The following is a 24,380-nucleotide window of genomic DNA, read 5'->3' on the forward strand; positions in this document are numbered from 1 at the left end:
ACATGCATTGTTTGTTTTTTAGCCGTAATACGGATGTTCGAATAACATCATACAGTAGGCAAACTGCACTTCAACTCTTCCACATGCCGTACCGACTTTGCAGGCGAGCGACCGCGTTTGCGCGGAGGCGCTAGCTGATGCCAGGCGCTGCTGCCGCTTCGACTGAGCGCTGCCGATCGCCTCGTCCATCGGGCGAAGCACGCAGTGCGACGTCACCACGGTTCTGGGGAGGCTTACCTTGAAGAAGCCGGCCACGGCTGCGGCGCCGCACTTGTCGCGATGCATGCCGGCCATGTGGCCACCGGCTTTGACGTCGGCGCCGCCAGTGTCGTACGTCACGCCCTGGGAAGCAACACGCCAAGTCGTCAGCCACAGCGCCCACCGTCAAGAAAGATGTCGCCGGAAGTGCATCTGTTTACACTTTATCTTGAGTACTAGGCGCGAAAACACACACGACACAAGGAAGGAGACGGGACAGAGCGCTCTGTCCCGTCTCCTTCCTTGTGTCGTGTGTGTTTTCGCGCCTAGTACCCAAGATGAATTGTGACCAACTCGCCCAACAAGACGTCCTTTTAATCTGTTTACACGCTGAGAACGGGTACGAAGCTGACGATGAGATAGTAGCTATTGAATGCCGGACAATGTTGATTATGCACTTGGTAAACCATAAGTTAAGCCATGAACTATAATCTGCATATATATGAGCTAGCTGAAAAGCCATTATTACTAAAAAAAAAAGGGGGGGGGGGGGGGCAGCTTCGCCAGAAAAGCGACAGCGACAGCAAGATTTAGCGTTGCGCTCGGACTCTCTCGTTTGGTGGGGCCTCTACTTTGGGATTGAGCCACAGGGATTTTTGCTTCGCATTCCAGGAATTTCTTAGAGTCCAACCGAATGCCCTATTAAATTTGTATATTTCCCTTTCGTGTGTGCGCGCTTTTCAATTAATAATTATTGAGTCATCCTACTATTATTACTTTCATTTTAACATGTAATTTCCCCCTTCAACAGCACTTACTCTACATACGTCCTGAGAGTTTATTTGTGGTTATAACTTGGAACAATCCACCCATTTCATGACCAATTCCCCATTAGTGGGTACGAGTTAGTATGAGTTAGATGGGCAACAACAGCTCCACCAATTACCCACTGCTCGTCCAATCCCCCATAGTGGGTAAAGCCAATAGTTGGATGGGCAACAATAACAAAAACAACGGCTCCATTAATTACCCATTTCTTGGCCGATCTCCCATAATTGGTACGCGCCAAATGTTGTATGGGCAACAACAACAACGACTCATCCAACGGTGTTCAAACTATACCCATTACTTGGGCAATCCACCATAGTGGGTATGAGCCGAAAGTTGGATGGGCAACAACAGCACCAACAACGACGACGACGATCCTCGAGCAATGCTCAAACTATACCTATTTCTTGGTCCATTTCCCATAGTGGGTATGAGCAAGGAGTTAGATGGGCAACAACAATAACAACGGCTCCACTCATTACCCATTTCTTGGCCAATATCTTTCTCTTCAGGTTACACTACAACACAACTTCATAATCTCACAATCACCCCTTTTTGCCAGCGTAACAACTGCTTTAAATATTGATTTTTCCAAGAACTGTAACGGAACGGAATCAGCTTACTAACAGTGAAGTACGTACTACAGCAACCTCTGAGGTCATTCACCAGAAGCCTCAGTGTATATATACTAATATCTAATTTTCTGTTGCAGTCATTCCCGGCTACCCATATAGTTAAGAATTTATTATTGTTATGAACTTGATGCTCCTTACATTTAGTATTAATTTATTCAATCAAGATTTGATGTGTTATTGATTAATTAGAACTTGCCATAAACCTTATTGTACTGCTATGTCTACTCCTATGTGTACTGTCATCATTGCTGATGCGTTTTGTGTGTATACTAATAATTTGCAGCTTTTGTTCTTTATGGATTTTTTGTGAATATTTGATCTCTGCTTGTATCTGTATGCCCACCCTGCGAAAATCCGTTCCTGGGATTGCAGTGGCAATAAATAAAAATAAAGAAATCCCCCATAGTGGGTATAAGCCAAGAGTTGTATGAGCAAAAACAACGACGGCTCCTCGAACCGTGTTCGAACCGTGTTCGAAAACCGCCTGCTTCTTGGCCAATCCCCCATAGTGGGTACGCGCCACTGCCTGGGACACAAGACAAGACAAGACTATCCGCGGGTGCGACATGGTGGCAGAACGCAACACGCAAGGGCGATCCTGCTAGGCGGAAGGAACAGCACCCTGGCAGCTACGAAACGTCTCTTGCACACGGAAAAAAAAAAAAAAAAAACGGCCGCAGGTGGGATATGAGCCCAATTCTTCGCATTACACGGCAGAAAAGGTGTTCCACATTCGCCGCCAAGTGCGTGAGTGGTCGCGCTGGCTAACACTCGCAGGGTTAGTTCTCGTAGATAAACTTAAACACCCCAGAAAGGGGATGGCAAAACGGCGCCGCGGTAGCTCAATTGGTAGAAGATATCGCACGCGCAATGCGAGGATCGACGTGGGTTCGTATCCCACCTGTGGCCAGTTGTCTTTTCATCCACTTTCATTTCCACTTATTTATCATTTCATCAATTCAATTAAGAACTGCAGATAATGTCCCCTATGCTGTCCTTGGTGTCATTGTTGTCTTCTTATAATATGACTCATAAAAATCGGGCCCCTCAGTTTCCTTTCTTCTCGTTCACACACACACACACACACACACACACACACACACACACACAGTTCCGGGTACTCTCTCTCTCTCGCACACACACACACACACACAGTTCCGGGTACTCTCTCTCTCGCACACACACACACACACACACACACAGTTCCCAGTGTGTGTGTGCGCGCGCGAGAAAGAGAGAGAGAGAGTACCCGGAACACACACAGTGTGTGTGTGTGTGCGAGAGAGAGAGAGAGAGTACCCGGAACTGTGTGTGTGTGTGTGTGTGTGTGTGTGTGTGTGTGTGTGTGTGTGTGTGTGTGTGTGTGTGTGTGTGTGTGTGTGTGTGTGTGTGTGTGTGTGTGTGTGTGTGTGTGTGTGTGTGTGTGTGTGTGTGTGTGTGTGTGTGCGTGCGTGCGTGCGTGCGTGCGTGCGCGCGCGCGCGCTAGAGAGAGAGAGAGAGAGAGAGAGTACCCGGAACATCACGGCAACCCGACGACGAAAATTTACCTGGAGTGTCTATACAAATGCTATCGCAATAAAACAAGACGCGTACAGAACGCTGACACAAGGAAGCAGCGCTCCGTCTCCGACATGCAAGGAACAGTAAAATATGGGAAAGCGTGTGCTGTATGATGGAGCAGGAGTGTGATGGGATAGATATGAAAAGCGGCTGAAATATTGAAGTGCATGCCGTTGTTGCTATTACAACATCAAACGAACGTGATAAGAGCGAGCCCTCCTTTTTTGAGGTTCCATGGCACGCGGCTGAGACACAGACATCTAGCAAGGAGCCTTGACATCAGAATTGTTTGTGCTGTGCGCGCCCGTCTAAGCATAACTGACCGTGATGACTCAGTGTACTTATGTCTCACGCACGATGCACAGGCGGCACAAAAAGTATGCGGAACGCAGTTTACTGCGTATACTTAAGACTAAGATAAATATGGCTCTCTAGAGACGAACAGTATTGAAATAGATGAAAGCAGAAGTACAGTACCGTGTTTCGTTTTTGCTTACAGCGAAAGTTGCGTGAGCAGTAAATTATATATGCCCACTGATTCTCACCTTTCCCACGAAGAACAACGTTTTCTTGATCGGCCCATCGGGGGTGTAAGTGAGGTGTATCATCCTGCACTGATGCCTTGAAACACCTGAAACAAGCGCAAAAAAAAAAATTAATATCCAATGCATTTTGAACGCACCTGCAGACTGCGCATACTTCGAAAAGAACGCCCACAAGACGCTTCAACCACAGGTCGCTTCCATCAAGTCTCAGAAGGCGTGGGAACAGCGCAACAAATGAGGTCAGAAACAAGAAAGACACCACACGAGCGATGACTAACAACTGTCTTTGTTTAATGCGTCGCGAAATAAGTTCCATAAAACGCGGCCATATGACGTCAGGTTTACCTGCCGTGGCTTAGCGGCTATGGCGTTGCGCTGCTAAGCGCGAGGTCGCGGGATCAAATCCCGACTGCGGCGGCCGCATTTAGATGGGGAAGAAATGCAAAAACGTCCGTGTACCGTGCACAGGGTGCACGTTAAAGAACCCCATGTTGCCGAATTAATCCGGAGTCCGCCACTACAATCTGCATGATAATCAGGTCGTGATTTCGGCACGTAAAACCCCATAACTTAATTTTTAACGTCAGATTATCGAAACACCCGAAAGGAAGAAGTTAATAGTGAAAAAAAAGGAAAAGGAGGGAAGGAGAGTATTGTTAACTATAGCATTTTTCTTGAGCTTACCGTCGCTAATCCTCTGCTTCCTTTCTTTCCTTTCAGTATGCCTTCTTGCTTTCGCAGTGTTCAATAATTTCACGTCATGTTGTGAAAACCTCACGTTGTTATGGAACTTACTTATTGCTTTTAGGTCTTTAGCGCACGAAAAAGGGACGAGAGACAGAGGTACGACTCGGACCTCTGTCTCTCGTCCCTTTTTCGTGCGCTAAAAAACCTAAAAGTTATGGAATACCAACATGCCCAAACCTACGCTCTTTCAAGTTACTTATTGCGCGACGCAGTAAGCCAAAACAGCTCGAGTGGTGCCTTTCTTGTCTCCGACCTCGTTTCTTGCACTGATCCCACGCCGCGTAAGGTGAATCGGTTAGCTCAACGCAGCAACACGCGTTTGTAGATTACCTCTCGTTCGAATAAAATCAGTCGGCCGACGTATGGCCAACGTGAAAACAGAGTACCGCGCGCAGTGTATTACGCACCTCGCGCTGCCCTGTTGACGGCGGCCAACAACGGGTACTCCTTGAGGATGCGGGCGTCGTCCGCGATCACCTCCACGTTGACCGGTGAATTCTTGAACACGTGCTGCACGTATTCGGCCACGCGAGGCGCCGCCATACGCTCGGGGTCGCTGCCGCCAATGTCCCGGCAGACGATCCTGCGCAACGGCGCCTGCTAAGGTCCCAGCGCTTACCCCGAGAAACCGCACTTCTTTCAGTGATGCAAGTATGCCACTGACCCGAGGAGGGCTTTTCTTCAATTACTAGCGAGCGTATCACAAGCAGCGCTTACCTGGCTCGCTCGATGGCCAAAGCAAGCGCGAAGGCCTTGTCGCGGTTCGGCACCGTTGCTGGGAAGTTGGCAAAGCCCAGCCGAGTAACTTTCTGCTTTCGGCTCGGAACATCCTCCCGGATCTCCAAGGGCTGCGGGTGAAACGGCAGCATCGTGGAGCGGACGATGGAACGTCAATCAGCTTGCCAATGAATTTGCCAATAATAAAACATCGAGTGGCAAGCGTTAACGGGCGTCCTCAATATATAGGGTGTTTTTTTTCTAGCTGCACCAAATTTTTAAAATTAGAAAAATGTAAATCACAATAATATTATGTTTGCCATTCAAGTTTACAGATTGGCAGCCTTTAGATATAGAGCAATAGAGAAATAGACATCGACGACACAGGCGCTCTTTTGCCAGCCAGTTTCGGTTTCAAGGAGCCTTCCAAGAGGAAGTAATTGTTCGCGTAGTTCCCACATGAACTCCTGTATTCAAAAGTTGATCGTACTCAAAGTACTCATTTGCTGTAGCCACCTACTGTTATTAATCAGAAAGTTAAATACCGTAACTTCGCTAATTGCACACGTGAGTGCGGAAATTGCTTTGTATCTAGAGGCTTCCAACCCGTACACTCGAATGGTAAAAATAACGTTACGTGATTTATACTTTTCTAATTTAAAAAAATTAGTGCAGTCAAAAAAAAAAAGAACACCCTGTACAGCGCCAAACAGCGCTGCGATATCGGGCACAGTGCGCTCACCACGTAGAGCCCGTGCAGGGTGCCGAGGACCGTGGCCACGTCATAGCTGGTGAAGTTGCCGTGTTTGGCTGGAAGAACCACGAGAGGCCTGGTGCTGCCCGCAGCCGTGGCCCTGCGCCAGATCACGTTCGTCAGTGCCACTAGTTGCACTATATAGTTTTTATAGTCTATAATATTTTTCGAGTAATCTTTCGCTACCCTCTATAGCACAAATTACTCGTAACTGCTTGACGCTGAAAATGGGGCCCCCGATGGCATCAAGGTAGTGCAATTTGAGCACTAAAACCTTTTGCCTTCGCAAGGCCGTATGAAGAGAGCCGAAAATTTGTGCAGACCTTTTGACACCTTTGCAGGCAGCGTCAGCGAAGCAACGTACGTCGTCGTAGTCTCGGTTCAGGGGCCCGGTCGGAGAAAAGATCTGGGCAAGAGAAAGCGGCGATCGTGCACTGGACTCTGGACTTCTTTACAGGTAAGAAAACTTACAAGGCGTTTGATGGGATATTTTTCCGGCAGGCTCAGAACAAACACCTCTTCTTCGGCTTTTTGGTCAACCTACAGGATGAAGACGAAAGCACACGAAAGACATGATTTTACGACAACGAATCAATGACAGATAGGCTACAAAGTTTTGTGCGCTGATAAAACACAGGCATTATGCTCAAACAAAGAGAAAGAAAAAGAAATAAAAACATTTTCTCAATCTCCCAGATCAGCATCTCGGATACTTAATTAACACGGCAAGCTGGTCGAGTTGGTTATCTAACATGTTCCTAGGGGTGGGCAGCGCAACCCGGACGAAATACTAAAGGAAGTGCACGATACGAGCGCTCGCATCGTGTACTTCCTTTTGCCTTTCGTCCGGGTTGCGCTGCCCACTCCTAGGAACATGTTCGGATACTTTTACAGAGTTTTTTAACCCTCAAATGTCCTCTGCGACTCACGCCGATAAAGAACGCAAACATTTTGTATAATCATTCCATCGGCCTTAGGCTCCGTCGATTAACATGCGACAGTGAAATATTGCGCGGGACGACCAAATCGACATTCCACTCATTTGCAACTCTTCTTAACGATCGAAAAAGCTTACAAGGCAAAGGCTGCAATCGAGGTGTTGTTCTTTTTTTTTTTTTTCCACACAAGGCTCGCGAATAGCGACAAGGACGGATACGGGCAGAACGGAAGGTATAGAAACGTTCAAACATCGCGAAACGATTTCGCTGAAGTCAGCGCTAACGACCGGCTGGCTGCGCAGCAACTGAAACAAAATTAGTGCGCGCGCTTAATTAAAACGCCCAGTCAGAATAAATGGAACGAGAAAACACGTGTTAACAAAAACTATCGTTTCAGACGTGTGCTCGTTTTAACTTGAAGCTCGAGACGGCGCGATGGTAAATCCTCCTGCAGCTCCAGCGGTCATTACAATCATTAAGCCATGGCAGGCCCAATAACAAGGGCGCACACAAACACGCTGGTGTCAGATTTCTACAGCTCTATTCTTTTTTTTTTCCACGTGTTCTCTTACACGACCTGTTTGAACAGTTTTGCATTGAATACAATTACGTCAACCCTGCTACGAATTATCACACGGAGTCCCTGGGAGACTGCCCTGGTTTTAAACACTTTACAATTGAACTCATGCCCATAACATTGCAGTCAACGTTCGTCCATTATGCCTTCAAGATAGCAGAATAAAGTGTTGAGAGTCGCAACTGCCCACTCAATAAAACGTCGATTCCTTCGCGAGAGATTTGACGTCAGTTGAGCACATTGTAATCTCGTGTACCTATACTTTGGACCATGTTCAAACGAGGAAGACTTTGTTGCCCTCCAGACCATGCACAGTTACGGAGTCGCTGGCTCCAGATCTCGCGTGCCTGAGAAGTCATAAACACATTCGCAAGAGTGACTGAAACAACCGACTCGCCTGCCTGTGCGCGACGAGGGGCTCGCGGTACTTGTCGAGGATGCCACCCTGCAGGTGCGTGGCGTCCAAGCCCGTGCCGACGATGACCACGCTGTCGAACTCGGCGCTTTCCGCGCTCTCCACGCTGACGGGGAACAGGAGCCTGCAAGGGGTTGCCGTAGTCATTGCGCGACGTTGCGACCAGCTGCTGCCAAGTGACGACGCCCCCGGCCGCCGGCAGGCTGCCCGCCGAGCCACGCGGCGGAAGAAGGCGAAGGAAGTGGAACTAGGGCTGCGGGTTAAGCGGCGGAAACACCCGGACACTGATCCCCCGCTTCCCTCTCCGCGTCCGTCCATATAATTGCCTGTGCGAGTATGGCGGCTGGCTATGATTAGTGCAACGACTGACACCGCATAAGCGCGCCCGATTTACTTATATCGATCAAATACTTTGGGACCACATTTTCCGCGACTAACGCGTAGCCCCCGATGAGCGGCATCCTTACATTCGCAGCTAATCCTTCAGTCGTTCACGCTGTGCTGCGCCGCGCTTTCTGCGCGGTGTGCGGGAGTGAAAAGAAAGAAGAAATTTCAGAGGGTGCGCCAGTGCTTGAACAGTGCGCCAGCAAGAAAGTAGGTGTTCCGATCTCACAGGGTCTTCCAGCGGCTGTTTTAATGCAATCTCCGTCGCACTGCGGAAAACTGGAAACCCCATACCGCTGCGTCGGCCACGACTACACGTACAATGCGGTCCAGAGGTGAGGGCCTAGGGAAAACGCGCCGGAGCGCAGCTGACAAAGTATATAGTAGGCGCTCCAGCTGTAGGTGCCGGCGGAAGCGGTGTCAATGTACTGCAGAAGCACGTATACACAGAGAAGACCCACCGCTACCTACCTCAAGTTACCTGCAGCAAAGCCTGATGCCTTCCAGAGTAAATGCCGAATTTATTACAAAGGAATATTCACTTACGTCCCTCGCTCACGTGTTCCCATTAAAAGCGGACCGCAGGTACTCTGCCCTACATATTAACAAGTACGTTAAATCAATGTTTCTGCATCCTAAATGTCACTTGTTTATACCGTCTGCACCAATAGAATCACGCAAGGTGGGGTCTTGGTTCTCGCATGGTCATTCAATTTGTATAGCGTCAATGCCACCGGCGCGAGCGTCCAGAACAATATTAAATGCGACGATTTACAAACGTTAAGTAAATTACGAGTCATTCATGGTTACGGGCCATCAGGTAGCGAGAGCTGCGGTACATCGTACACCTGCAAGAAAGAAGGTTGGGTCGCACGGCGGAACACAGCGCCATGCCCGCGTGTCGATTGCTCGACACTGAGCTGGGCCCTATTATTCTGCAGTTCCTTTCATCTGCACTTACATTGCCGCACGGAGCGGGATTCCGTATCTCACTCAAACGTGGTAGCTGCTCGCTGCAAGAAGGCGCCGCATGCTCGTGCTATGGTGCGGAGCAGTTCTGAGTGTCGAACACAACACAGCGAAAAATTTGGCTTTCACGGATGACAAACAGGCCTCGCTCACGTTTCATGAAGTTCTTGTTAATAATGCTCCCGTAATCTGCGAATAAAAGAAGCACGTAAACACCGAGTATACCCAATTCGCAACGTTTCTACGCGTAAGACAGGTTCACGATGAGCTGTGGCCTTGGCTCTCGCCTCGCTGGTGTGGTGATTGTCGGACGCGAGCTCAAACAAGAACTGCCTTCTCGTATTTGAAAACGTTTCAATCAGATTCTCTCCCCAATTTCTCGACGTCTAGAAACGTATACGAGAAATGTATACGCCATGGCCGAATACTCCGACGGCTGCAAATACCTACTCGACGTGCCGAATATGTACTAGAGATCATTAAAAAAGAAAAAAACAACTGTTGGAATTTGCCAGCTGGACGCCAACTGATATCTGATGTCTGCCGGCGTCGCTTGGGCTATTGTCTCGCACAAAAGCGTCTAGGGGAGGCGGCCTGTGTATCGCATATACGGACACACCACTTATGTGGATTATCACTCCAGGTTATCACTCCAGTCAGCCGTCACAAGTTGAGTGGCGAGACCGCAGGCCTATCGCTTTCGGCGAAAACGCGTAACGACAGCACAAAATGTGATACAGGCCCTTATCACGTACTTTGCGGAAGATAACGCTTCCATTGTGAAAATTTTATCTGAAGTACTGACTCGCAGTGTCGCTATGCTGGTCCGCGAATGCCTTCGTTTAACGCGACGGCAAGCTGGAAACTCTCGTCCATACCTCTGAGAACATACATATCCGTTAGCCAACGCACACGTATACAATCAGAGAAGCCTCGGAACATTGAAACTACAAGAACATAAACTTTCTAGCGACCTAGGCACGCATGTCGGAACTTGAGGGAAGCACTCTACATTCTATGTCTGCAACTCATGCAGTGAACGTCTCACGTTCGGCCTCCGTGTTTCTAAAGCTTCCGTTAACGGGGCTATACATTCACAGTTTTCGCTCAAGGAAGTTCCTCAAACGGTTGGCCTTACGCGCGCTGGAAGGAAAGCATCGCTGTCTACGGACTCAACCACAAACAGTTACTTTAATTACATGCCGTTTCTGCAGAACTGAACCAGACGTTTCTTGCGCCATGTGTGTCATTCCAACGTGTAGTTGAGTGTGTTTGCTGTACGTCGTTAAAAAGTAATGTTTGCAAATTTCCAGGAAAGACGACTTGTTCCTCTGACATCTGCATTAGTCTATTCGGCTAGTTGCAAGCCATGGTGTGCGATAAAATTGTTTTCAAAGCCAAGTAACACGTACTCGGGTGAAAAGTCAACAGCGACGTTTTGAAAAACTCCTTTATTTATTTTTGCAACAAAAAGGTAAACAAATGTCTATATATATATATATATATATATATATATATATATATATATATATATATATATATATTACGCTTGCCCGCGCGTCTCCTTGCTTTCATAGTTCGCAAAGCACCTTGCCGACAAACACAAACCGGCCTACCAACTGACCTGGTCTTTCGTTGGAAATGCTACAGAGACGAAGCTCGTATACATGTTCTAAAAAATGCAGTATACATGCATGTTTACTAATTACGGTCAAACTTGCAACAAACTAAACCTAACAAACTTTGAAATAATCTTCTGAGACTTGGCTAATTGGTCGAAGATGGCGCGCGGCAGAACAAAAACCCAGCGCTGCAGCTAAATGTGTCGCTTCAATTGTTCGTTGTCTTTCTCGGCTGCTCACATAATGCTGTAAAGATAAATATCCGAGTTTGCCAGAATGGCGAGGGAAAAACATAGCGAGGCTAATTCATCTCTCGCGTGATGAAGGCGCGCACATCAAAGAAACTAATGGTTGAGCGCTCACAGCGCTGAGCCCAATTAAAACGGGCGCCTGCGTGGACGATTTCGGGTTCCTTTCAATGCACCGCGAGAGTTTCCGGGTTTTATTAGGGTGAGGTGAAACAGTGATATAAACATTCTTCTCATCAGGAGTTACCAGGCGACCACACTTATGATCAGCGTCTCGAATATACGTACTTCTCTAAGACGTAAGAACACGTTGAATTGAGCTCAATTTGATTTACCGCCGGAATGCTGCGCGAAATAAAAAAAGCAATGAGAGACACGTCGGATGCATGTGTACGCAGAACTACAATGAGTAGAGATTGCAATAAAGTACGTAAATTTTGTAGTCAAATACAATGTACCTATTACTGGCAATGTTTTTTTTTTTCTCTCTCTCTCTCTTGTTACATATATACACTTGCAATTTGTAGCATGTAAATTGCGCCCACGGTGCACTTTTCATTTCTTCTCTTCTGCGGTAAATATTCTGGGAGGTTGCTATTCATTTTTTTATTATGATTACTGTTATTGCTACTAGATTGTATGTACTTACTTGATTCTATGCCCCCCTTACTCGATCCCCATGCAGGGACCTTGTAAGGTTTTTTTTTACAAATAAATAAATGAAATATGGCATTCTTTTTTTTTATCCATTAGTATTTTGAGATGGATCGGAGATGGTAAAAGACTTCGCACGTAACGTTTCTGCCACAAAACATTTCCTTCAGAAAAACAAAAACAAATCTAATGATTAAGAGATGAATCGTAATCAAGTCAGCAAGCCAGGAAACGCATGCGTACCAACCCATCGCTACTAGCTAATCTAGTAACGTTGTACCAACCCATGAAGCTTCCTTCTGTTATTTATTTAGTCTTTGACCGCGCGAGCGTCCGTGACATCACCGGAGGCCGACAACCTCCGCCCAGCTGCTCCAGCGCGGTCGAATGCTCGAAAGAAATCTACTATAGGTGGGTACATGTGCCTGTATTTCGTGGCGTCAAATAGGTGGTATCACCAAGCTAGATCTAATCGTGTCAAAAACGTGACAACACAAAGCAATTCACGAACCCTCCTCTCGTGCCAAAGCAACTTTGTACATTCTTCCATCTGACGCATTTTACACTTCTACAGTTCGTATTTCTTCTTTTTTTTTTTATCTTGAGTTTGCGGATGTCCTAGTTGCAGGGCCTTCAGCATTGAATGCAACGTCTTTCGGTGGGCAAAGACTCCCGCCACAGCCACTGGATGTAGTTGCCGTCAAGGAGCCGTGTTCCGGCGACGAGGGAAGAGAACGCGCTGTCGCAGCGGCCATGCGACGCCGCGCGCGCAGGTGTTCTCCGTCCTCGCGACAGGCGCCCCCCCCCCCCCCCCCTCTTCAGTGCTCGGAGGGGAAAGGCGCGAGACGGACGAACCGGTTTCGCTCTCGGCATTCCGGAAAGCAGTGTTGTCAAGAGCTGGCTGTGGCCGCCGCACATTCATTTCGCCAGGTTGGTGGCCGCCGTGCTGCGCCGCGCGACCACAAACAAGGGGAACAGCTCGCAGCGGCAAAGCGACCGGGGTATAGTGGAAGCGCTACGCGTCTACCACGGCAATGCAATCGGGGCACACTCGGTGCATTGTGCAAACCACATCAGACGCATGACGTTGCCGACATCGTCGTATGATCGCAGCCTGGTACGAGGAGCAGACGACATATGCGTTTCTCGCGGGCAGTGTCCACATTGACTGCCTTCAGTAGTGTTATCGTACGACGCATAAAAAAAAAAAAAAAACTTTTTTTCCCCCCTCTTAGTGGTGAATACAGAAGAGAGAAGGAAGTGCAAGCATGTTTGTACGTCCTTCTTGCAGTGTGACGTGTAAGTTGCAATACTACTGTACAAGTACGCCGGCGCCCCAGTTCAGCTAAATGCTTTGAAAACACGCCAACGCTTGTACCCCCGCCCCCCCACGCGCCTCCAAACTTCTTTCCTTATTTGTTACTTATAAAGAACGGCCAACCACGCTGTCTGAGGTGTTTATTACGGGTACCGAAGTGGCACTTTTTGTAAACCCTGATGAAGACCGGTCCACCGGTCGAAACTGTTGAAAAAGTATTTAATTTCAACAGTTTCGACCGGTGGACCGATCCTCATCAGTGTTTACAAGAAAATAGCCTTCAGCACTGGTAGTGAAGAAAGCAGACTGCGTGCCCGGTCGTTCTCAGATACTTCAAACCGTTGAAGCTGTTAGTCGAAACTTGAAATTAAATACTTGTTGTTTACCTTGTGGCATCGCTCAAGTTCTTTACGTTTGAAAGGTAGCCTGAAGAATATTATATATATATATATATATATATATATATATATATATATATATATATATATATATATATACCTTTTTGTTCGCACAGTATACAGACGTCGTGTGACGCTAGGAAAAAAACGCCAGATCGGCGCACTGGGCGACCACAAATGGTTATTTGTGGTCGCCACATACAACGGCCCTTATGGTATACATAGAATACAACACAGGGAAGAGCGATACTCAAGTGAGCAGTGACGTACTGGGCAGAGTCGGCCATGGCTTCCGTTAGCGGGTGGACCTGGATGGGCGGCCGCTGTAGCTCCTGGTCTCAAGTCCGGACGAGGATTCGCTGACGAAGCGTGGCTGCCAGATGACGTCCACTTGGCGGAGATCCGGCACCCTGCGCAAAACGAGCCGCCCTTGCACTCTCCCCGTCAGCAGCACCACTCGTCGACGTCCCCGCGGCGAGCTGAGAAAACACCGGCTGCGCGCACAGCGGGGCACTGCGCGGGGAGTCGAACAATCGCGGGCTTTCTTCACGGGACGCACCGCGAAAACGTGCGCAGGGAAACGTGGTTACGTTACCGCTAACTGGGTTCGGCATACCGATGCACTGTATACCGCACATTTACGCGGGGTTGAAGACGCAATGGGTGCTTCGATCGCGTTCCTCGCCGTGCGTTCGTTCGTGGGCACGTGCCGGCGGCTGGACGTGTGCCAGGTCGAGACGAAAGAAAGATACGATGACGTCGACGACTGAGAGAGTTGAGGAGGAAAGGCTGTACAGTTAGTATGCGCGAAACGGCAATCGAATGGAATGAAGGAAAATTACGAACCAACGCGTGCTTTCGTGATTCCACGTTACTAGCGCAAAATCAAGCGGGACGCAGAGAGAGGAGACAGGCACCGATAAATCTGGTGCCTGCACGTGTAAGGGGATATTAGTTACAACGCGTGCAGGCAAGCACGTGCTTTACGAGCTTCCGTCTGCTGGCCCAAAACAAACAACCTGGAAATCGACGATAACACAGCGCAGCGCGACTGGACGAGAGCGAGCTAAGCTGACACACACAGCGTTTCTCTGACTTCGTCCACTCGCGCTGCACTGTGTTACCACGAATGCCAACCAAATAGACCGCAAAACCTGACTTCGGAAACCGCTGGGAACTTACGATTAACCTTTAATCCCAGTGAACGTTCTTTTTTAAACCATGAAAATTGTTTGCAGGCACGTGACTTCAATGCTCCAAGCGTGCATCGCGTGCATGTGCCCGATGACCGACGTGCTTTCCGTATTCATCCTCCTGTCCCCGAAAATGTGTCGAGCGCAGCTACCTTTCTCGCAGCACTCTCGGAAAATATGATCTTAAAAACTGCAAACTGACGAGCTACAGTGTGAACGCTTCGCCGCGTAGATGACTCGGGGGCAATGAACAATATGAGCACTGCACTCACTGTTCAGTGAGGAATGCTACGTAGACATTTTGTATGTTATTATTACAGAAAGAAATATAGAAATTGATTTTGTAAAGGCCACTTCTTCCACGGTATCGGGTGCATTCGGTGCACGTTAAAGAAACCCAGCTGGTCAAAATTGATCTGGAGTCCCCCACTATACGGCGTGCCTCGTAATCAGATAGCGGTTTTGGCGGGTAAAACCGCAATTTTTGTTTTCTTCTTTGAACTACTCAATTGAAAATGTCTTGTTTACCACACTCTTTCTTTAATGTTATCATGTAAGCTAGCACAACCAAATAAACGACCAAAGGGGATTAATCGGGTTAAAATATTTGACGCGAAACACTAACAAATATTACTTTGAGAGACGGATAAATCATGTAAATTATTCCAAGGCAGGTTTCTTTTAATTTGTCATCCTGTGGCGCCAAAGCGCGACTAACAGAAAGACAGACAATAAGCAAAAAATGTACAGGCCGCGCCAGTTCTCTCCACGAGACCAGATTTCTGACACAAGAAGAGGGCAAGCACCTAATTTTCACGCCGAGTTAGGGACAACCAAATAGGTAAGCGAGAATACGCAATTTGGCGAATAACCTTCGCCACGGGCGCAGCTGGTGGAGTTGAGTAAAGGAGAGTCTCGCACGTCGCGTACCGGTGACCGTCATACCGTGAAGCCACTAGTGAAACCAGTGACCGCGCGGAGCAAGCAAATGGAGAACAGACGTAAAACTTGTCTATGCAAGTCTTTCCGGCGACTTTTGTGTTCAGGAGACCAAGTTATGGGTTTCTTCCACAATAAGCTCTGTATAGCTTATTTCACAGAGAGGAAAAGTAACTCTTCTTACACTGCGAAAGCACTTCCAGCACGACGGATACGCAAGCAGCTCTTTAATGAAAGAAAGGCTCGCATTAGTGCTCCTCGTGGCGAAAAATGTGCGCGACATGTCGTTGGTGACTATGAGTGCATGGCAGGAGGAACACTAATTAAAGAAAGGGAGGCGGCGGCCGCGGAACTATCAAATTTCAGAAACTGCAGTACTCGGTGGGTGCCAGCTAGTGATTGCGAGCTCCGAACGTGTTTGCGTAACGGCCTTTGCAAGCAGGCAGAAGGGCAGCATTGGAGACTTGAAAACACAGGCGCTTTGTGAAATAGACAAGGCGGCATGCCATTCGCCTCCTGCTTGCACTAAGCTTTCCCTTCATGGAGCTCCCAGACTAACTCAAGAACAACGCCATGTCCTTACAATGCATCGCTCAGTGAACGGCTCAGCCTATGCCAGTAATTGCTGCTATGTTACATTTGTGCACAAGATGTTATGTTTATTTTGTTTAATATTTTTGTTTGCGTATAATGTTTTATATATTTAAAAGAATACAGTGCCCCACAGAAGAATCAGGCGGACAGCATATTTTTGCGGTCGATTTCAGCAAATTGAATTTCTGCTTCCTACTTTTTTCTTTATCATTAGGTAACTGGTTAAGATAAACATGCAAGTTGCTAAACATTCCTTCTATAGGGCACAAGTGCAGCCTCCAAAGTAGTACAGCACATTCAGAAACATCTGATGTAGTTGTTTGCAACACATTACCTCTTACCGAAGCTCGCTAACATTGGATGTGAACAGGTTCAACACTCATATTAAAGCCCGCCGACATGCTTTAAGACAAGGATTAATGGGAGCATTAAGACAATCATGCCGAGGCGGCGTGAAAACTAGTCATACGTGCGGCATGTATGGAGCATGTCGCTATAAAGGTGTTGACACTTTTTTTTTTTTTTTTCAGCAGAAAAGTCGAGGCCTGGACACTGGTTGTAGGTGTTCTGTGGCCTGGATCTGGGTGCATATGAGGGCACATATATGACGGCATCAAAAGCACGATGCAACATTTCACTGCGCTGTTAAGATAAGATAACCCCGGTGCTCGCGCCACCTTGAAACAATAGCTGGAGAAAGACACGAGGCACACTCTACGTATTGCCCGAGACGCCACGCACCGCAGACGATGGCGAATCCGCTCGTGATGTGATGGTTTCTATAGCAGAAAACATACAAAACCAAACTGCACAAAATTTTTTTACAAAACTTTCTAAGCAACATAGCATGTAAAATGTGTACCTCCCAACGGTTTAACTATGGGGAAACCGCTGGGACGGTCGCTACAAATTTATGTATTTGTAGCGACCCATGTACAGGGAGACAGCGCCAACTATAATACGAAACGGAGGCACTGCGACTGTACTGAGGCTCGCTCGTCAGTGGTGGTCCTCAGAAGAGCGTTCCTCGTGGACATAAAAGGCGAAGCAGCGCACGCAAAGAGAACAAGCCGGCCGGACGCGGCGTGACTTCCAACCATTTAAAGGCACGACAGGATTCCTTTAAATGAGATGATGAACAAAATCCCAAGGAGCAACAATGGATGCAGCTGCGAAAGAAGCGAGATGGCACTGATGTTGGTTGGACCTTTATAATGTCGTCTCGACGGAATACTATGACGCCATATGCCTCCCAGGAAGACACGGGCAAAAATAAAATATTCATGACTAGAAGAAGTCAAGACGTGCATCGCAAAGGGGCATCGTGACTGATGATCATGAGTGCCGGGAAGCCTCCGAGCCTACGTACCTGAAGGCAAGGACGTTACCGACCGCAGCTGCACATCGATTACGTGTCAATAAAGGCCGATTTGGAATTACTGTATGATAAACACTGGCGCTGTTTTCAGTAATCACACTCTGGATGTATAAACTGAACAACGCGTACGCGGCGAAGGCACATATTGAGTCATGTCGATATTCGCCCACCCCCCCCTTCACGAAAGACAATTCTCCTTTGCTGAATAGCATGAAGTCACAAAATTAATACTCAACGATGCACCCCCTCTCCCATCATTCTTTTGTTTGCTTGCTTGCTTTACAGGCTCCCACTTTCCCACATTTCTTTTTCTTTCTTTTCTGTTCCCGTATCAGCAAGCAAGCAACATTGGCATATTACAGGCGGACACGGCGAGCCATGCCGCACAGAGGGTTCAGCTTGAACAACTCTCTTTGAGATAAATGTATTCTGCATCACTCGAGGACAAGATCTGGGGTCGCATATTGCACACGTGTGCAATATGCGACCAATCTGAGGACCCATTGCACACGTGTGTGCAATGGGCCAGACCTCGAGCGGCTCTTCTTCGAGCGGTTCTGTTCAGTGCCAGCACGGTGTCCAGAGATGACGGCCTCCGTAAGCGTTGACGAATCACAAGGGCCAAGCCCCCAAACCGGCGCGGGGCGCTATATACCATGTGTCCCACGTAACTTGTGCCAAAATTTTGAAATATGCAAGTGCCACGTAGCTGCACAGAACCAAGGTAATGTTTGCCGTTGCTTGGAGCAAATCAGACTATCTTTTGTATTTCGCCTAACTACATAATTCTTAATTAGTGCCGCGCGACTAGTCGCACGGCACCTTTTTGTGTTTTCTAGGCTTTCTTTCAGGCTTGAAGAAAACTTTTATGCAGCACGTGCTGAGAAACAGAAAGTTGGATTTTTCAGAACAGTCCACCACTGACACCTTTGCTCTGAATATAATAATCGATAAGTTTATTAATTAATAACTATGTAATTAGACTATATATATATATATATATATATATATATATATATATATATATATATATATATATAACAGAGATATTCTGACTTCCTCCAAGCGGCGGCAAACAACATTACCTTGGTTCTGTCCAGCTACGTGGCACTTTAATATATGTATACATATTAAATTTTGGCGCAAGCTATGTGGGAAACACGGCATACGACACCACTTTCATTTTTAAACGTTTTAAACATTTACCCGGGCTTTCACGCCATTTCTTTTCACCGCCATAACTAGCTTGACAAGTTTGGTAGGCCGACACGTGTGTGCATTTCTGACAAAACGAAAGACACAAGGCAATACAATGAAGGCAGCGCGAGCGGATGCATGGAACCTCTGCGTGTCAGTTATTCTGATGTCTTTAGCATTTCAAACACTGCAGAGCTTCACTGGCAGGACTCTGCTTTACTTTCGGAACTTTCTCCCCGGTGGCATACTTATCTGGAACAGCGCGTCCATGAGAGACGGCAAAAAGAAAAACGAAAGAAAGAAAGAAGGGAAAACGAAAGAAAGAAAGACAGAAAGAAAAGGTCAACTCTGACATCATGTCTGGTGCGCATGTATACAACAGCTATAGCTGTTCGGCTTACGTGGTACGCGCAATGAAACTCGCTTGTCCTCTTTCCGAACGCCATTTCGAATTACGGCACGTGTATACTGGCTGGGACGACCCAGAACCTGCCTCTGTGCACAAGAGCGCTCCGCCTCGCGACGGCGGAAAAGATTTGCGGATCGACACGAAGCGCGCATAGAAGCTCGCGGGAAAATCTGGCGTCCGGCGGAGATGAATGCAGCTCATTCGGGCGGCATGCATGCGGAGCGAGGTTGCAGCTCCAACAGCATGGATGACGGCGCGAAATCGGCCCGCACTCGCTTCCTGCACGTGCGCCCATGGGAGCGCGAGTCAGACATCCTGTTCTCGCTGCAGGCAGCGCTTTCCCCGTCACAAGGCGTCTTCCTCGTTGCAGCGCCTGTCGAAAGCCCGGTGTCGGCGTCCACTCCATCGCGTGGCGGCTGCGTGTCGGTTGGTGCCCGCATGACGCGCCTCTTGTCTGCCTTGCCGACTGGCATCCCGCTCGCGGTCGAAGCAGTGCGGGCCGTTGTTGATTTGTGGTGCGAGCAGGGACACACCTTCGACTTCGTTAATTTTAAATTCTGGGGTTCAACAGTAGAGTTATATAAGCTCTACAGATTTAACGGTCCCGAAACTGCACAGTGGTTTATGAGGGACGCCCTAATGGAGGGCTCCGGGTGAATCTTGACCACATTGGAGTTCTTAACGTGCTCGCAAAGCATAGTACACGAGCGCTTTTGCATCCCGCCCCCTGGCAGTGAGGCTTTCGCGGCGGGGATCGAGCCCGCGACTTCGAGCTTAGTAGTGCAACGCCTTATCCACTGAGCCACCGCGGCAGGCCGTCACTTTTGCCCTCCTGTTCTCCACAAGGTACATGCGCTCGTGGCAACGGCCAAATTTCACGGCGGCATCTCTCCCTGCAAAGACGTCTGCACGCTTCACGTTCAGAAGGCTCAAATTACTGCATATGGACCACGATGAAAGCACAGGGGGGAAACGCATTCATTTAGCTAGACGTCACGTGGTAAACACGAGAGCACAAATGATGCACAAATATATGACCGACCGTTCAATGCTAGGTATTAAAGTCGTGACAATAACGACGTGGGTTCACTGGCTCTGAATCTATACAGGACACCTCGTTGTCCTCGTTTCACAATTACGCACTGCGCCACGCTTCGACTGCCGGCACGTGCAGACGATACACGTTGCTTCGGTATGTGCCGTTTCTTCGAGTTTTCGCTCGGCGCGTGTCACTGTCACAAAGCAGGCCGCGCTTGGCACGCATATATGTACAAATTAACGGAATGAAACATCCCTGTTCAAGCAGGTAGCAGCTATGCACTGGAAATGCTCCCACTCCCGACAGTGAAAGTGAACGTTGCAGGTGGCGTCTCAGTGACGTCTCTCAATGACGAGGACTTCAGTCCCTAATTGTAGAGACTTTACCGATGACACCTAAGCAATGCCGCTCATAAGAATTAAGAGTGGAAAGTGGGAAAGGTCGATAGGGTGCACATCAAGCTGAACGTTAGAGCCGTTATAGCTTGTCGTTACTGTGAACATATAGAGCGAAGGGCCGTCAAAGTCGTTTAAGTGAGTTGCGAGAAGTCAACGAATTCGAGGAGACTCCGACCAGCGGCCTCTTTTTTTGGGCAAGGTATACCGAAGGGCAAGCCTGCGGCGCCATTTTTGTGCGATAGAGAACAAAGAGCAACGAGCCTGCCGTGCCCAATGGCTTCATGTTGTCATATACAAGGTGCCCCAACTATCATGCACCAAGGTTTTAAAATATGCAAATGCCACGCAGCCATACAGAACCAAGGTAATGCTGTTTGCCGGAAATTCCGAGTATCCCCAAGCGACGGCAAACAACATTACCCTGGCTCTGTCCAACTACGCCGCATTTGCACATTTGTAAATCTTGATGCATGATAGTTGGGACACCCTGTATAATGCCGTGTGGTTTAGAACTAGCACAAAATGCCGAGGGATCGACGGCTGAACCAGACAGGTGCCTAATATTCTCAGTATGCTGTCGCATACTTAGAGTTCGTGGTACCACGTTCGAGGTTTTTTTTTTTTTTTTTCCTTGTTCAAGCTATACAGATTTTAAAAATTAGGGGGTTTTACGTGCCAAAGCCACTTTCTGATTATGAGGCACGCCGTAGTGGAGGACTCCGGTAATTTCGACACCTGGGGTTCTTTAACGTGCACCTAACTCTAAGTACACGGGTGTTTTCGCCCCCATCGAAATGCGGCCGCCGTGGCCGGTATTCGATCCCGCGACCTCGTGCTCAGCAGCCCAACACCATAGCCACTGAGCAACCATGGCGGGTCAAGTTATACACATCTTGGTAGGTACGTGGGTGCGCGCTTACTCCTGATGTCAATATACAGTACATACACACACACACACACACACACTGAAATTTCTTAGCACAAAAAAAAGTCTATTCGACAAAATGAGTCCACTGTGGAACACAGGCGTCGCCTGGCTTTCTGTTTACTGCATGTATTTCGTGGACGCGCAAATAGCGCTATCGTTCGCAAATAAGGTCGCAGTGGGAGTGCGGGATACTTCTGTTATCCAGGCGATGTTGTATCTGTTTGGTTAGAAGGACAAGCCAAGTATATCGCAAAAATGAAGCTTCGCGACCTTTAAGACAAGGAGCTATCCTTCCAAGATCACGCCTTCATAGTCCATACCAACATGCTTTGTGTTACACTGGGAACAGATTTTTGTTTCTTTCTTGTCAAGTGGATCGAGCGGAGTTTGTTGCCGTTTACACGCACGTTATGACCGTTTTCGAAAGGTTTGGTGGCGATGGAAGCGCACGCGTCTGCATGGCGACCTCTGTGGACACTAAAGAGCAACACTAAATAGATTAGGATGCTAAAGTATCTTATCTGGGCTCCATCTTTATTAATTTGGGAGAAAAATGCTGGTAACTTGTGAAAAAAATGAAGGCCACTCTCCCGTTTACTGAATTTGTTGCCGTGACTGCACTCATCGGTACGTGAATGTGACGTCGATAACTACAAGCCAATTTCGCGTATTTGGCCAGGCAGATATTCTCTAAACATGCTATGTTAAGCCTCGGGTCTGCTAAGAATGCGATGTAAATCTTCTTTATCAATAAACAGCTAAGTGTTTTCAAGAAGACACTATCAACATCCAAAACGTCACGGGAAGCTGCATGGTGCGTAGGAAGCCACCTGTCTTGCATTTCTGGGTATCTTCAAGCTTACTAAGCATCCTTGCAATTGACATTTGCTATGCTAACCATAATTTGTCAATACAGCTGAGCTGAATACTCCTTTTTAATATCGCTTTTTACTGTGTTTCCGAAATGAAAATCTAGTCGACAGACTTCGCTTTGGCGCGCGTCCTTCAGCACGCCGCTGCATGCAACTAACACGATGGACACGGTACATTGAGAAACGTCGGCGCCGCAGCGGATCCCGCAGATACTGCCTATTCAACGCTGTATGGATACATTCTAGCCGCCCTGCCTTTGGATGTGGCCTCATCAGCGTCACGGCGGCCCGCCCCATCGGTATAACATCCTGCGCAGCCAATGGAGAGATCCAAGTGCCAAGGCTGCGCTGGCGCGCTGCCGAAGTGGCAATCAAAGCCACTCTGCCAGATGCACACTTGCATCGCGGGTGCCACGTGTCCCGTCCGATGGAAGAGTAACGTTCCCGCTCCCGCCCTACGAGGCCACAGAATTTCCACCGTCCAGTGAAAGCACCACGTTTGACCTATAAACAGTGAACAGTACTATATAGTAATACAACACGCCCGACACTGCACTTTAGTGAAAGCATTCTGCCGGTTAGGAGAAATACGAAGAACTTTCAGTGACAGAGGGAGACAGAACAAGCGCTGGAACACCAACTATGGCCAAACAGGAAGCTCTTCCGGTGAACAGAGGATGCCTTATTTCGTAAAAAAAAAGAAAGAAAAAAAAAACGGAATGCTGCCAAGGTAGTTCGCAGAAAGCGTCGCCCTTTCACCGGCGCCTTTACTACGACGAATACACCAGTAAAGTCAAAAGAGCAAGAGTGCGTGAATGCAATTTAGACGTTCTCGAAAATTTCGTGCGTACGGAGAAATAACACCGTCCGGAAATTCTGCCTCTGCGATTAGGACAGAACCTACGGTATACGAAGTAATGAAGCTGAGACCCTGCATTATTGAAAACACCTAGATCGCGCGTTCAGTGATGCAGCGGTTGAAAGTTTTCACACATGCATGTACTTGTGCAAGCTCCTTTCCTTTCTTTTTACACGCGGAAAGAGTAGAACTTACTTTCGTAATGCGAAAAAGTTAATAAAATATGGATAGTTTAGTCTGGTCTTGAAGGAGGAAAACTTTGTGGACTTTTCAAACAAGAAAAAAAAAAGTTTCTACAGGCGCCGCGAATTGACGTTCATCCAACTTTATTTCCCGCAGTACGAGCAAGACCTACAGGCCAAAAAACGATGGCAAATTGCCCTAAATATAATCTTTCGCAAATGTATGTCAATCTGAGTAAGTGATATATCAAAATCAGCGAAAGCTGCACAAGCGAATTCTCACAACCTTTGTCGGAAGTACAAGGAGTCTGTTTTCGGGCTGTTCCTAGTGATCACCGACGCCAGCTGCACGTTCTCGCCGACGCCCTGGCCAAACGGCCGGGGCCTCCTGCCGCTTCCACAGTGCGGGCATGTGTGGCTGGGCCTCGCCGTCAGCTTTCATCGCCGCAGCCGTACGAACTCCCGGCGACCTCTACCGTGGAGCCGGTAACAAAAATCACGGATTACTGGCTAAACAAACCGCGCAACGAAGCTGTTTATTCGAGTGAGGTAACCTTAATTTTATAATCATTGATCATTACGTTTAAAAGCGAAAATTCTAGCCTCCGACGAAGGTTGCGATGCTCGCCGTTCTTTGATTGACATTTGATACCGAGCACGGCGCCGCACGCTGCTCGTGGAAGTTCCCTTAATTAAGAGCTTCGTTGTAAGATTAGCAACGAACGCTCGTATCAGTAAGGTTATTCTAAAGCAGCTGAGTTGTCACTATGTGTATGGGAAGCAGTACAACCGCGCCAGTGCTATAAGTACGCAGTACAGTGTGCTATAGCCTTAAATCAGCAAGAGTTTTTGTAAGTGAATGCGCAAGCGAGACATGGCGATGTG

General features: G+C 47.9%; 2 protein-coding genes across 4 annotated transcripts in view; one reads left to right on the top strand and one right to left on the bottom strand.

Moving 5' to 3' along the window:
* Dip-B (Dipeptidase B) overlaps positions 1-24,380 on the bottom strand; it is a 46,786-nt gene that overhangs the window by 8,936 nt on the left and 13,470 nt on the right. For all 3 annotated transcript variants that reach the window (XM_050193863.3, XM_050193861.3, XM_050193862.3), the window contains exons 2-10: positions 13,778-13,917; positions 7,897-8,038; positions 6,456-6,524; positions 6,308-6,390; positions 5,973-6,084; positions 5,231-5,361; positions 4,921-5,096; positions 3,767-3,852; positions 238-342 (exon numbers count right to left, since the gene is read on the bottom strand). In XM_050193863.3, the coding sequence (XP_050049820.2) occupies positions 238-342; positions 3,767-3,852; positions 4,921-5,096; positions 5,231-5,361; positions 5,973-6,084; positions 6,308-6,390; positions 6,456-6,524; positions 7,897-8,038; positions 13,778-13,794 (921 nt within the window). In that variant the 5' untranslated portion in view covers positions 13,795-13,917. The remainder of the gene's footprint in view (positions 1-237; positions 343-3,766; positions 3,853-4,920; positions 5,097-5,230; positions 5,362-5,972; positions 6,085-6,307; positions 6,391-6,455; positions 6,525-7,896; positions 8,039-13,777; positions 13,918-24,380) is intronic.
* LeuRS-m (Leucyl-tRNA synthetase, mitochondrial) overlaps positions 6,423-24,380 on the top strand; it is a 125,301-nt gene continuing 107,343 nt past the window's right edge. Inside the window, exon 1 of the mRNA XM_055062001.2 lies at positions 6,423-6,441. The gene's annotated coding sequence lies outside the window, so the exon portion shown is untranslated. The remainder of the gene's footprint in view (positions 6,442-24,380) is intronic.

The sequence above is a fragment of the Dermacentor andersoni genome, chromosome 1, assembly GCF_023375885.2.
Source record: "Dermacentor andersoni chromosome 1, qqDerAnde1_hic_scaffold, whole genome shotgun sequence".
NCBI lineage: Eukaryota > Metazoa > Arthropoda > Arachnida > Ixodida > Ixodidae > Dermacentor > Dermacentor andersoni.